The sequence below is a fragment of the Chrysochloris asiatica genome, unplaced genomic scaffold, assembly GCF_000296735.1.
Source record: "Chrysochloris asiatica unplaced genomic scaffold, ChrAsi1.0 scaffold00004, whole genome shotgun sequence".
NCBI classification, from domain to species: Eukaryota; Metazoa; Chordata; class Mammalia; order Afrosoricida; family Chrysochloridae; genus Chrysochloris; species Chrysochloris asiatica.
Genome location: NW_006408522.1, coordinates 12,720,546 through 12,735,878, shown reverse-complemented (window position 1 = coordinate 12,735,878; position 15,333 = coordinate 12,720,546). Strand labels below are relative to the sequence as shown.

At 38.6% G+C, this 15,333-nt stretch overlaps 1 protein-coding gene across 1 annotated transcript in view; it reads right to left on the bottom strand.

Annotated features, from left to right (window-relative positions):
• Positions 1-2,340: 2,340 nt before the first annotated feature.
• Positions 2,341-15,333, bottom strand: part of ADAM10 (ADAM metallopeptidase domain 10) — a 271,540-nt gene continuing 258,547 nt past the window's right edge. The window contains exons 15-16 of the mRNA XM_006831603.1: positions 7,174-7,300; positions 2,341-4,797 (exon numbers count right to left, since the gene is read on the bottom strand). Coding sequence (XP_006831666.1) covers positions 4,703-4,797; positions 7,174-7,300 — 222 coding nt within the window. The 3' untranslated portion in view covers positions 2,341-4,702. The remainder of the gene's footprint in view (positions 4,798-7,173; positions 7,301-15,333) is intronic.

The window sequence follows — 15,333 nt, the reverse complement described above, 5'->3', positions numbered from 1 at the left end:
GTCTTGAAGAATATACCCCAAAGTATTAACAGTACAAACTGGCTGCTTCTCTGTTTCCACTGATGGTTTAGAATGTGACTTTCCTGGGTCACCAAGTCAGATACTACTCCTCCATGTGCTTTCCAACTTCCAAATTTTTCTTCTTTTCAGTTCACCTTGTCCTTGGAGTATGCTCTTTTCTTTCCCAAATCCTCTGTCATTTTAGTTGGGATTTTAGAGAAGAACAGAGGTTGACAGATACTTTATTCATCTCTCCAATGTTACCTAGCATCTTGTTACTTTTAACAGGAGAGAACAGACAGAAGAGAGACCGACCATAATAAAAAACATGAATTCCTATGGAAAATAGTGCATATATGCATATATGTAAGGCATGCAAACAATACAGCACATAACAGCACAGGGCTCTGTTTGCATTGTAACAATATAAATGAATGGATACAGAAAATGATGGGACAACTAAATTTGTAATAAATGGGGAAGTGACTCAAATAGAAGTAGTCTATAATCAAAAACATCAAGTCAGAAATGTTCAAATTGAAGCTGCATTCTGTGAAGCAGGCTACATCATCTTAGAAGTCAAAACTTTTTTTCAGAAAACTACAATTCCTTACAACTTTAGTGACTTCACTAAAGATAAATTGTCCCTGGCAGCTGCTTTTAAACTGTATCCAATTTGCTCTAGTTTTGGGAGACCATGATCCCTTAAATCTAGACCATGGCCATCTCCTCCTATACCCCGAAGGCGGGCTAACACTTCTGCTTGGGAGTAATGTATTTACTATACTGACGCTTGTATTTGTTTCTTAGGGCTGCAAGAACAAAACACTACAAACTTGTGGCTGAGGAGAATAGAAATGTATTATTTCACAATTCTGCCTGGCTAGTAGTTCAAATTCCAGGTGTCGGCAGGGTCAAGTTCTCTCCCAAGGATCATTCTAGTCTCTTGGGCTTCTGGTGGTCTCAGGCACTCCTCGGTTTGCAGTTGCAGAGTAACTATACAGCCATTTGCCCTATTTGTCTCTTTGTGCCTCTTTTCTTTAGAAGGTTGTCACTCAAACTAAGACCTCAAGTTAACTGTTGACATCTTCAAAGATCTGGTTTCCAAACAAGGGCGTGTTCACAGATACCAGGTATTAGGACTTTGACACATCTTTTTAGAGAACACAATTCAGTATCTAACAACCCTCATATACCTTTAATCAGAAATAACTTAAAAAGAAACTAAGATGCCTTCTTAAACACAAGCACCCACATTTTCATAGGTGCCATGGAAACCTAGTCCTGTCTGTGGAGAAACAAGAATTACTAGGTTTTAACATACGTAAACCAAAGGGATTTGTTGTTGTTGTTAAGTGCTACTGAGTCAGTTCTGACTCATAGTGAGCCTGCATGGGGTTTCAAAGGAGCAGCTGGTGAGTTTGAACTGCCAACCTTGCGGTTCAAACAGACCTTGCAGTCCAGTACATTAACTTGCAGCACCACATCAGGGCTCCAACTAAAGGGACAGAGACACAGAATTAAAAATAGAGCAGCAGTTTGCTCAATTTGGACCAATCTTCAGTTTTCACTCTTCTGTAAATATAACCAATACGAAGTAACAAAAGCACCTCAAAAAACAAGACTGATCAGAAAAAGCTGGCTTTTCCTTAAACTAGTCCTTTCCAAAACTGCATGACACTATGGGGACCACCAACTGCAGAAACTGTAACAACCTGACTTTATTATGCAGCAGATTTTCTGAGTTGCCTGAATTTAAGAAAGTAGTGGTCGGAAGGGATATTTTAAAACAACAGAAAGTTAAATATTCAACTGTAAATAATAACAACAGGTCTACAATGAATTCATCAATACTGCTGATTTTATAAATAAACATAATTAACAGTTTGATGGTCCCTATATTAACAAAGTAACTTTCAAAGTCATTTTCTATTTACTTATTTAACAAACAGTACTTATACCTGACCTAGGTTTATTAAAATAAAACAAAGGGAAAACAAGCATTTGGGTTCAGTTATTCTGTACAGGGCACCAACCTGAGTTTACATGTTCTATGTTCTGCTTTCTTTACTCAATTCTTTTTCCAGGTAACTCTGAAATGCCAATTCTCTCCTATTCACTAAGAATTTGACAAAGTAGGAAAATGTTGACTCAATATTTTGAATTATGTTTATCATAAAACTAGACTTCTATAATAAATGAGGTACTTATCACTCAGAGCCTTGCAAAATAGACATAAATAAGACTACAGGTTTCCAAAATGACTCAGTTGTTCCACCAAGACAAAAAATCTGAATACTGATTAGGAACAATGTAAAGCAGTTGAGATTACTTGAGAGATTTAAAAATGTTCTTTTGTATTTAAAGAGATAGCTAAGGATGTATTTTCTACATAGGATTTCAAACAAAGAATTGACAGGGATTCTTCAGTAGGAATAGACAATGCTTTATCTGCTTAACTATCTTGTTCATTTAGTATGGAACAGTTGCCTGTGGGCAGCTTCTTATGATAGTTTTCAGAGTTCAAAGAGTATGGAACCTTAAAGTTGATTTCATCAAGTCTATTTATTAATGCATTTCAAGTTTCAAAAATCCTTACATCTTTGCACATTACTTTTATTTTTTGCAATTTTTAGTAAAAATTTCCAAAGTGAACAAAAGATACTGTATAAAACACAGTGGACATTAAACTGACAGTAGTATTAGAGCTCATTTGTCTTGATCCTTTTGTTTTACCACATCATGATTTGCAGTGGAACGAGTTCAGTGCACATATCTCTTTTCAGAAAACATTTAACTTAGACTCAAAATAAAATAGGGCAGTGTGTACCTGCCAAAATCCTACCACAGGATAACATTACAAGCAAAAAATGTACAAGTTCCAAAGTCTACCACACTCAAGAAGTTACTAAGAACTCTTGCAGAATATAAGTCACCATTTTAGAAATGCAAACCCACTTCCAACCTTTGCACAGTCCAAAAACAAAGGCATTTAAATGATTTAAAAGTAATTACATACATAGATACCTACTTGTTTGTTTAGAATTATTTATAGTCTATCTGGGATTTCATGTACAAAATTTGTCTCTAAATCATGTACAAAAAGCTGTATTTTGAAAAAAGTCACCACATACTGTACAAGTTTACAAGGAAGAGATCCCATTATTTTCTCTAGCATTTTTGGCCTTGCTGGCTTGCGTCACATTATGAGAATGATTGTGTAAACCTTATACTCTTAAGAAAAAAAAGGAAAATAAAAAAAAAGCCCAAACACAGAAATCTTTTCAACTTTCCCTAAATTTGCCTCCTATGTGAAGCCAGGAAAATCACAGCTGTTTACTTCTAATTTAAGTGATGTCGTTGGAAAACAGAAGCAATAAATATGTCACAAGCTTAGTTTTTTTTAATGCCCCTTCCATTTCCTGCATAGCAATAAGCCTGTTAATACATTACATGCTTTTGCTTTCTTTCTTAAGATGCCAATTATTTACACCTGTTTAAAAAATAAATTTGGGATGGGACATTGTGCTGTTTCACCTTCATTGTTGGTAAAGTATTTTAGGGGGAAAAAAGTCAGAAGGCCTATCTACAATTTTAACTACTAGTTGAGCAAATTACTCCTTTAGTGGTTACCAATAATCAATGGCTGAAAAACCTGTTCAAATCTTTTGATACAATAGACACTGCTTTTCTTTTCCATGTCAGATAGAAACAAAACATAATTAGCATACTTTAGATATATGGAAAACACAAATAAGCAGGCTATAAAAGAAAAACATCATTTCATGGACACAATTTCTACCAAAGCATGGACATTTCCTCTATCAATTCAAACAATGGAATTGAATTAGAAAGTGTAAAATAGGTAAGCAGAAACCAGACATTTACATAAAGAACTCTGAAGTCGTATGCTGCATATGTCCAGTTTGCACATTTCTTAACTGCGTTCTTCAGCATAGTAACTCATGTGTGCTCTTCTTAGCAGCTATTTGATAAAAATAAAATGAATATCAGACCCAACTCCATAGTAAGAAAAAGGAAAACTGATTCTCATTTCAAACTGCCTGTGTAAAGCATTACAGAATCCTGGACCATTGAATACCACCATTCTCTGTTATCCTGAGTATGTCAATTAAACAGTAATTTTTCATTAAGAGCGGAAAAATTTTATAATACAAAGAAACATCCATATTGCAATTTCTGTTTACAATTGCACACAGAAGTACAGTGTACGTAAGAAATACATGTCTGCATATAACAAGGTATGTACATTGGCAAGTGATGTCTCCAATGTTGAGGGGGTCGAGCCTCCTAGCCTTCATTGGCAATTGAAAAAAATATATATATATATTTCAATTTGTGATAAAAGTTTATCGAGAGCCAAGTTTGCCTGCAAGTGAAGAAAATGCAGCAACGAAGAACAGGGAACATGGGGCACATAATAATATCCTAAGACTTTGTGCCATTAGGTTAAAAATATCTGTCCATAAGAAAATTGGGTTCCTTTTCCACCTCCCACCCCCAAATTGGAATTTTCAGGCTTTAAGTAATTCCACCTGGTCTGAGGACATGATTTCTTGCCATTTTTCCTTCGACTGTTATTTGTGAGGGTTTAGCTTGGGGATGATGACTTAATAGGTTTCTCTTTGGAGTGAAGTTTTCCCATTGTAGGCACTAGGAAGAACCAAGGCAAAAGCTGCAGTTAACGTCTCATGTGTCCCATTTGGTAACTCTCCCGGGGCCTCTGACGCTGGGGTTGCTGAATGGGCTGTGGGGGTCTCCTCCTCTTTAAAGTGCCTGTGAGTCACAAACAAAAGCAAAATAAGACTTACTGTGAGCTTCTCTAGCCTTAAAAAGTTACTGTTTAAACAAGTGCTATCAACTAGAAAGATACAAATAGTCGGAGCCACACATATAACACTGAGCATTCCGTATTGTCACAACAAAACGTACACTGTCTAAGAGTCTGCAGACTCACAGCAACTGCAGAGGACAGAGGAGAACGGAAAATCTTCACAGGAGGACACTGTCCCAACTTTTCCCACCAGAGCCACTGACCTTTAGGTTAGCAACCAAATGCTTAACCAACTGCACCACCAAGCCTCCTTACACTAAGTATAACCACAATAAAATGGAAACTGGTAAAATTAAATTTTTATATTCTACTTAGCCCAAGAAGCCCTGTGGTAGCACAGTAGGATAAAAATAGAATGCTAATCACAAGATCAGCTGTTCAAACCCACTAGCCATTCTCAGAAATCCTACGCAAGGTCACTATGAGTCATAAACAGCTTGATGGCACACAACAACGTTTAACCCAATATAGCCAAGATATTACCACTACATGTCACCAATATAAAGAATTACTAATGACATGTTTTACATTCTTTTTCTAATAGTGTCTTCAAAGCCCGTTGTTGTTGTTAGGTGCCATCGAGTCGGTACCAACTCATAGCGACCCTATGCACAACAGAACGAAACACTGCCCAATCCTGAGCCAACCTCACAATTGTTGCCACGCTTGAGCCCACTGATGCTGCCACTTGGCCAATCCATCTCGCTGGGGGTCTTTTTCTCTGACCCTCCACCTTACCAAACATGATATCCTTCTCCAGCGACTGGTCCCTCCTGACAATGTGTCTGAAGTATGAGAGACGAAGTTTGGTCATCCTGGCCTCCAAGGAGCACTCTGGCTGCACTTCTTTCAACCCAGATCTGTTGGTTCTTTTGGCAGGAAGCCCATGGCACTTTCAATATTCTCCTCCAACACCATAACTCAAAAGCATCAATTCTTCTACAGACTTCTTATTCACTGGCCAGCTTTCACATGCATATGAGGTTATTGTAAATACCATGGCTTGGGTCAGGCACACCTTAGTCTTCAAGCTGACATCTTTGCTCTTCAACACTTGAAAAGGTCTTGTGCAGCAGATCTGCCTAATGCAATACGTTGTTTGATTTCTTAACTGCTGCTTCCATGAGCCCGATAAGTATTTTACAAGACTAACTACAGTCAACAGTCACAAGTACTAGACAGATTAATCTAGATTGGTATCACTGACTCTGAGTGTCTCTGGGCAAATGACCACAGATTGAGTCTCACTTACAGGGATGATAATTAAATCATATCATTTGCTGCATTTAGCCTTTTCTATAAGAGTTTAATAAATGACAGCTAGTTTTGGATTTTTTTTTTAATGTAAATTTCTAAAGTAGCACTTGCTTAAAATAAAACCAATAGACAAGTAAAATAATTACTTCATGTAAGATCATAATTGATAACAGTACTTTTAAAGTGTCATGTGGCTCTTGGGAATGCCTGAGAAATTGGCATAAATTTCAGACTAGTAACATCATGAATCCATGAAAAACAATATTAGCTTCTTCTGATTTCCACCAAGATAATGCACCATCATGAACACTGGGCTCCACTGTCCCAAGACAGGGAAACTAACTTAAGGAAGTAGTCTCAGAAATTATGTTGGGGATTTGTCATATAGCAAGAGGCATCATTGGAAGGTTGTGGGAGGTAAGAAAATTGCTGGCATTTAACTCTGGTTTTCCCCTGCCATTGCCTTGAAACAAAGTCTTCCCCACATGCCCACAGTGGGCAGAGTTCTGGTCCAGATGTCCTGAGGCATAAAATCAAGAGCATCAGGAAGCCACAAAAACCTTGAGAATGGGTAGGGGGAAACAGGTGGGGGCAAATGATCTGGAGTCATTGTTCCCTATTCTTTTCTCCACCAAATCTCCAGAGCTAATCTAAAGTGGGCTCTCCCTAAAGCTGAGTCATCCTTGATCTCCAGTGAAGAACAATATATCATGGTTATGTGTTGTCTGAAGCTTTTACTCTAAAACTCTCCCAAACAGGGTCCATATTTTCCTATAGGCATCCCCTCTTGGGGAAAACAAGTTTAAATTTCAGAAAATATTCAAGGATACAAATATATATATATACACACACACACAGGATAGATTAGCATTTTAATTGACAATTATTAGCTAGAGATGGATAAATAGCACATTTAAATAGCAAGTAAATCATTCATTCAGTAATCTCAATCCCAAGAAGAAAAGTACTACAAATTAGTTGCTGAAGATTTATTTATAATTCAATTCCACTTGCTTTATGGTTTGAGTTATATAAACATTTACTTGTTCCAACTGTCTTACCTGGAAGTGGTTTAGGAGGAGGCAACTTTGGATTACTACTTGGAGTATGAACACTGCAAATTTTTATGAATCCAGCCATTAACATGATCAAGGCAATTCCCATAAGTAATACTGCCCACCAATGAGCCTGGAAAAGAAAGATTTTCAACTTTTCAAAAACCCTGTATTTTCAAATATTTCATATTATTAAACATAGAATGGGAACACGGGGTGGCTCCATACAATAAACAATGGACTGCGAACCACAAGGTATGGTTTGAACCACCAGATGCTCTGCAGGAGAAAGATGAGACTTTCTGCTCCCATGAAGATTTAAAGCCTTGGAAACCCTATCCAGGGTCATTATGATTCGGAACCAACTCGACGGCATGTAACAACATTTTATATATATATATGCATGTGTGAATGATGTATGTATATGTGTGTGTGTAAATATACACAGAAAGAGAGAGAGTGTGTGTGAGAGCAAGAGACTGCACAAGTGCATCCTGGTGTGGCGCTGTGGGTTATTGTGCTAAGACTGCAAAGTCGGTTTGAATCACAAGGTCGATGGTTCAAGCTCACCAGCCACTCCTCGGAAACCCTACACAGGCTTGCTATGAGTCAGAACCAACTCGACGGCACTTAACAACAACAACAACATTTATTTAAAAACCTAGACTAGAACATACTACATTTTATTTTTATTGAACTTTTATTGGTTGGGAGCTGTGTGTATATCATCATATTGTTGTTAAGTGCCATCGATTCACTTCAGACCCATAGTGACCCCCTTTGCAGTCTAGAGCATTAACCCATAGGGTCACACCAGGACTCCATACATTTATCAATTCCTAGTACGTATAGAAAAGTTTATAAAGTAAAAACAGTTATTATTCACAATTCTTCTTTCTTTCATAATTCCATTTAGTTTATCTCCTTTCAGTTACTTTTCTATACATAATTGTTTATCATATAAACACAAAAACACATACTTTAAGATGGAGTCATCCCTGCATATAATTTTATGCTCTTCTATGCAATGTTAAATCATATTTTAAGACATTATTAACTATTATCTGGTTTGAATACTTGTTTTTTGGGGGGGGGGTTGTTCCTCTTATGCTATAGACTATGCTTTGTTTTCTTCTATACTCTCCAGTGACTTAATAAAGTATGTAACTTGCTTTGGATTCTACTAATGGATAGATTTTTAAAACCCTTTAACCTATATTTCTCTAATCACCAAAGTTAAGACTGAAATCCAATCTTTTTTGAGGCCCCTTTTTTCTGACATTTTCTCCATTTCATTTGGAATTTAAGATCCAAACTACAGTTAAGACAATTATTTTTATATGTATGTTTTCATTATAAGGAGCCCTGGTGTCGATGTAGGATAAGCACTGGACTCTAAACTCAAGGTTGGTGGTTTAAACCCCCCAGCAGTTCACTGGGAGAAAGCTAAGGCTGTCTGCTCCTATAAAGATTTACAGTCTCGGGAATCCCATCGGCTGCTATGAGTCCATTTGTTTTGTTTTCATTATATCTACTGTACATATCCTTCTATCTATAAGTACATGTGTGTGCATATAGAGCTATAGTGAAAGGTTAAGTGGGTGTCTTTTTTAATATGAAAAGCAGAAGGATATACCTATTCTACCAGTGGACAAAATGTACCCCAAGAAGTCAAAAGTTCACTTTTACCTTAAACCTAACAAGCAGCAAATTAATTCACCTAACAAAAAGACTTCAAAAAATTACTGGAATAGAAGCCATCAAGGCAAGCAATCAAGTTCCTTCACGACAAACCCCCCTCTAAGACCGAAACTCAAAATGAGCACACGAGCAGGCGTGTAAGTTTGCTGGTGCCCATGCTGGTCTACTGGTTAGTGGGCGACGGGAAAAGGCAGCGACGAAGATAGGGGCTGAGTTCAACCACATTCCACAGACCTGGAGATGAGAGAGAGAAGAGGAAGAGTTGGATGGTCCAAAGTGTGGTGAGACCTAGGGACACCTGAGCCCATAGACAAGCTGAGAGTGAAGTATCCAGCTGATATGAAATGAGGGAAGTTGCACAAGGACACCCAAACTTGCAGACAGTACTCATGTGACCTAGCCTTGATGGCTTGATAATCAGAACTCGACTGGAGGAAGATTAAAAAAAAAAAAAAGAACAAAAAACAATTTTTGATAAAGGAAACAAGGGTAAATTGCTACAATTTGATGAACTTCATCTATACTCATGGACTAGTAACTCCAAATACCATCAGAGAGGGAAGGAGTCTTCACATCAAGTATCTATGCTATCCCCTCTGTACATAGGGCAGATAGGGATGGGCAACTTAGACACTGGCTACCTATAATGAGGAGGCAATAAAGGCATGAAGTGACTGGCTTACAAGGTTTCAAGGGGGTGTTTAGTTTAATAGTGTGTGGGGCAAGAAAGAGTCCCCACTGAATAGTTTTCATCTTGTCTACAAGGATCTGGGGAAAAGAGATGGGGATAAGATTCTTATGATTCAATAGTAACTGTTATCATGACTAATTGTGACTGTTAACAATTATAAAGGCAAAAGTTTTGTAACAGAAACAGGGGAGTAGTTAATCTTACGGTCCAGAAACAGAGGACCTTGGGACCATCAAGGGAGAAGAAACAGATGGAATGCGGAAACTTATCCAGAGAAGCAGTGATACCAGAGATGAAGGCAGAGATGGGGACATGGAGAGAGGGAGCAGATGAGGGCTCTAGATAGATACATGGGAAGATAAGGACTAAGACATGGCGGCCAGGAGGCATACTTGCAGAATGTGCCCTTTGGTGGTGTAAATTATTATATTTGCCTGAGTGGTTGTTTTTTTGTTTGTTTGTTTTTTAAAAGCTAAAGTGAATAGAGAGAAATACTGTTAACTGATGGTACATGGAGGGGATTATAATCATTGTAATCAAAAAGGTGTATGATTTGTTGAATGTAAAACTAATGATCTGCCCTGTAAACTTTCACTCAATCCATAATAAAAACCTTTTTTAAAAAAAATTACTGGTACAGTCTTATGGAAAAATTAGTTTCTATTCTTTTTTTTTTTTAAATGTTAAGCAAGATTTTATTTGGGAATAAACTATATTGCTGCAGCAAATTATGTCATTAATTCCTGTGATCTTGGGTTCACAGTGGCATGAATTCATCAGCTTCTCCACGAGAGTTCCGGATACCCTGATTCAGTCCAGTTGTATTGTTTCAAAGTTATTTAAGCAATATCATTAGAAGCACATGCCCAAAATACCTGGCACAGGTCTTGCCTGGGTCTCTAAGATAGTCCCCTTTTTTGAAATACTCTGGCCTGTGACTGAGTACAAGCAGTTCCAGGGAATCATCAGAGTGCAATGCTAGCTGTAGATAACAATGGTCATAGTTAACTTTTTTTTTTTAATGTTTTATTGTGAATTATGTGATAGTTTACATGGGAGAAGATTCGCTTTACATCGTTCCTATTGTATATCGTTTCATTGCCATGGTTCGTCCCCTCTGCGCATCATCAACCAACCAAAGGGTATATATACCCTGCAAGCCTGCCCTCCGGTCATCAGCATACAGCCCCTCTCCCTCTCTGTGTCTAGAGTCCCCGGCTACTCCATCTCTCCAAGTCATCATCACTGTCTCCATCTCTGGCGTCACTGCTTCTCTGAGTAGGGTTTCACTCTCCGCTCTTCTCCCTTGATGGTTCCAGGGACCTCCGCTCCTGGACTGCAAAGTCAGTCACTCCCCTTCTTTTGCTACAAAACGTCTACCTTCACATTTTCAACCCTCACAGTCAGTCCTGATAACAATTATTGACCATTGTACCCCCAAGGGTACATCTCCTTTCATTAGTCCCGTCCAGACAGACTGGATACTACTCAGTGGAGATTCTACCTTCCTCCATGCCTTCTGTATCTAGGTTCCCTCTTGAAAGCTTGTAAGCCAGTCACGTCTTTCCTTTGAAGCCCCACCTCCCCCCATTTTGGGTAGCCAATGTCCAAGTTGCCCAACCCTGTCTACTCTGTGTATAGAGGGGATGGGAATGATCCTCGCTGTAAAGATTTGTTCCCTCTTTTGAGCTACTGCATCCATAGGTGTAGGTCAAGTTCATCAAATTCTATCAGATTACTTTTCTTTTTTTTCCTCTTCTAGTTGAGCTCTGATCATCCAGTCATTGAAGCCAAGTCAACTGGGTATTATCTGCAAGTGTGGGTGTTCTTGTGCATATGCCCTCTCTTCTTATCAGCTGGATGCTTCACTCTCCACTCTAGTCCTCAGTGGCTATGTCACTGACTCTGGGCCCAGGAGCCCCCAGGTGTGCCACACTGCTGGCCAACCAGGTCTCCACCTGGGTTCACAAGAGTGTATTGAACGTTATAGGGCTTAGCTTGCACCTTCATTGCTGTTTTCCCCTCACTTCCCCTTTTTGGTGACAAACATGGTTACCAATTAGAGCGTGTATTCCCACTGAGTCTTAGTCTTGGAAGGGGGTTTGCCCTGAGGGAAGCCAACCACTTGCCTTGATGTCTCCTGGGCGAGCAACTTGCTTGTTCTAGTAGTAATCAGTCAGACTGCCTATATTGTTTTGTATTTTTCCTGTCAGTCTTTCTTTCAAGAAGTATCTTCTGTTCTTCTAGCCACTCCAGGCTAATCTGCTTGTCCTTTCTAGTGGAAATTTCCTACCTCAGATGGGGTTCAGGATTCCACCTATGGGCTTATGTAATGCAGAGGCTCCATAGGAAGCCTCCTTCACTGGGCACCTTGTAGCCCCACTGTAGGTATTCCAATCAGTTATAGGCAGAAGACGATTTACAAGTTTTCTATGGTAATATTTCTGGCTATTCCTTTCTCTTCCTGTTTCTATTCTTAATCAATTCTATTTCAGTTCCACATGTTCAAATTTTGTTTCTAGTACATACCAATAAACATCATATAAAATAGTTACAATTTTAAAACTGTGAACCTTCATATTAGGTAAACACAATACTGTTATAAATACATACATGATTATTATTCATTATTGCTAGAGAAACTCCCAGTTAATCTATTCCATGATCTGGGCTTTTCCATGCCATGAATAACCCATATCACCAGTGCACACTGGTAGAAGGGCCCCTCCTGTGCCACACCACCAGCGGTTCTCAACATGCACATTAGCATCACCTGGAGAAGTGTTTCAAACTCCGATACTGAATCCCAGACTAATAGGGGTAGGGAGAACCTAGGCATCAGTCATTTTTGTTAAAGCTTTTGAGATGAATCCATTATACAGACCAAGATGAAGGACTATTGGTCGCTACCAGAAGTCAGCAAACTTTTTCTGTAAGGGGGTCAGACAGTAAATATTTTAGGCTTGGCAGGAAATACAGTCTCTGTGACAACTACTCAACTCTGCCACTGCCGTGCAATCACAGCTGCAAGTGTAAATAAGTGAGTATGGCTGTATTCCAATAAAACTGTATGTACATCAACAGGTGGCAGAGAGAACTTGGCCAGTTCAGTTTATTGACCACAGTTCAATACCTATAAGGATACCACTCAACTCTAGCTTCTTCATCCCATCTTGCTAGCCTACTACATGACTGCAACTTTAAAGAGAAGCTGGAGTATTTGACTGAATATAGAAAGAGAGGTTCTTATGTCTGGGGAGGGCTGCTCAAATAATCAGCACTGGCATCATAAAGGAATGGCGCTCAACTTCGAGAAGCTCTAAGAATTATTTGGGATGCTTATTAAAATGTAGACTCCACCTCATAATGACCCTATAGGACAGAGCAGAATTGCTCCTCAGAGTTTCCAAGACAAGAAACCTTCATAGGAGCAGACAGCCTCCACTCCAGCAGAGGGTCTAGTTAATTGAATCACTTACCAAACTACCAGCCGCTCCGTGGGAGAAAGATGAGGCTTTCTACTCCCGTAAGGATTTACACCCTCGGAAACCCTGTACAGGGTCGCTATGGGTCGGAACCGACTCGACGGCACTTAACAACAACAACAATAAAACCAGAGGAAAGAATATCAAATAGGCTAGTAAATTAGGAATAAATGATTCATTTCTAAAGAAAAAACTCACAATCTGTGTATTTTTCAGAGACTGGAAGAAAAGACAGCTATCACTCATCCAACATTATTAAGTGTAAATTGTGTGCCAGGTTCTTGTATGCCTTACATATAAAGGTATCAACTGACACTTAAGAGTCAATGAGAAGGCATCAAAAAGTTTAAAAAATCTATTTATATTGTTGTTGTTAAGTGCCGTCAAGTCGGTTCTGAACCACAGCGACCCTGAGCAATGCCTGGTGAGCTTGAACTGCTGACCATGTGGATCAAACTGACTTTGCAGTCCAGCACATTAATCCACAGCGCCACACCAGGACTCCATATTTATATACAACTATTTATATGGCCCAAAGTACAAAATGTAGAGAAAAGGAGTTTTAAAAAGGTTAAATTTTACTAATAATCTAAATAAACAAAAAGGACCTATAATAAAATGAGAAAATCATCACCCTCTAAAACCACCAGTGTGTGCACATGTGTACATGTGAGAGAGAAAGAGTGTGTGTGCACGTCACATGGGGTGGGGGTGTGTGTACCCAAATCTCCTCAAACATAAAGTTATCTTTACTGATTTTAAAGATCTGCAGAAAAAGTCAACCATCTAATCCTTTCAGTGAATGGTACAGTGTTTTACTCTCAACAAATACACTCTAGTATCTCACAAGACCAGTGAGACTCCCAACTTTTCTTCATACAGATTATGCCACTGTAGTAGGAGCAGAAAGCATTCTCTCTAGCTTACAAAAAAGCACTACAGTGTGGACTTCAACTTGACATTCTTCTTCCCTTCAAGCTTCCATCAATCTGCCAAACAGAAAACAGGTGGCTACTAATGGTTCTGTTTTTAAAGCTAACTCTGGGCAAGCAGAAAAAAATATCACTGGGAAAATGTAAAACTATCACAGCTTCAAAGTTAAGAGAATATGCACAATTTTTATTGCTTTCTACATACTTGATAATATATAAAAGATCTTAATCAACTAGTCTAATGTGCTAAGCTCTGTGACAATACTGCATCTTTGTTGTAAATTTCCTAAGTGACAACTATATAGCCTATTTCACTAGGCAGTGGAGGACTCAAGAGTTCTACAGCCACGTTCAACTTAAAGCATAGCAGGATAATAAAGTAAGAGATTTCTGTTAAAAATTCATAAAATTAAGTCATTATATTGCAAAGAATGAAAAAATGTATCTGTGTGTGCGTGTGTATATAGATATGTATTGTTGCTGCTAAGTGCCATCGAGTCAGTTGACTCATACATATTCAAATCAACAACACACACACATATATATATGGACTCCTGGTGTGGTGTTGTAGGATAAGCACTAGACTGTGAACCACAAGGTGGCAGTTTAAATGTACCAGCTGCTTCTCAGAAACCCTATAAGGGTCACTATGAGTTGGAACCAACTTGATGGCATGTAATAACAACAGCTGTAATATGTGTTTATATATTGTAAAAATAATAATAATAAAATATATTGATTCATGGTAAATCTGAACAAATAAAAAGGAAAAGGGCACAAAAGAACAGGTAATTATTTTTAAAGGCAGAGAGGATTCTAGTAAGTTTGGACCAAAACAACAACAACAACAAAAAGGTAAAATATGGTTTTCGACAACCATGAAATTAACCCAAAACCAACCACCAAACCAACTGCCATTGAGCAGCCTCCAACTTATAGTGACCCTACAGGACAGACTAAAAATGTCTCATAAAATTGTCAAAGACTGGATTCAAACCACCCACGTCTCGATTAGTAGCTGAGTACTTTAACCACTACTCCACCAGTGCTCCTCCCTAAAACAAAAAAATGTAGAAAACCTAAACACATCAACAACGACAGAAGAAACTGAAAAAAAGTTATTCATGCCCTCAGCGGTGGAACAATTTTTCCACAGAAAAGAAAGTAGAAGTCTACACATAAGAAGCCTTTAGCACACCATTTCTCTGGTGCCAGTAGAACTAAGGTTCTTCCCACTCTACCATGCATAGGAGAAAGTTATTGTAGTGTACTATGTTGTTGTTGTTATGTGCCGTGGAGTCGGTTCCCACACATAGTGACCCTGTAGTACAGGGTTTCCAAGGCTGTAAATCTTTAC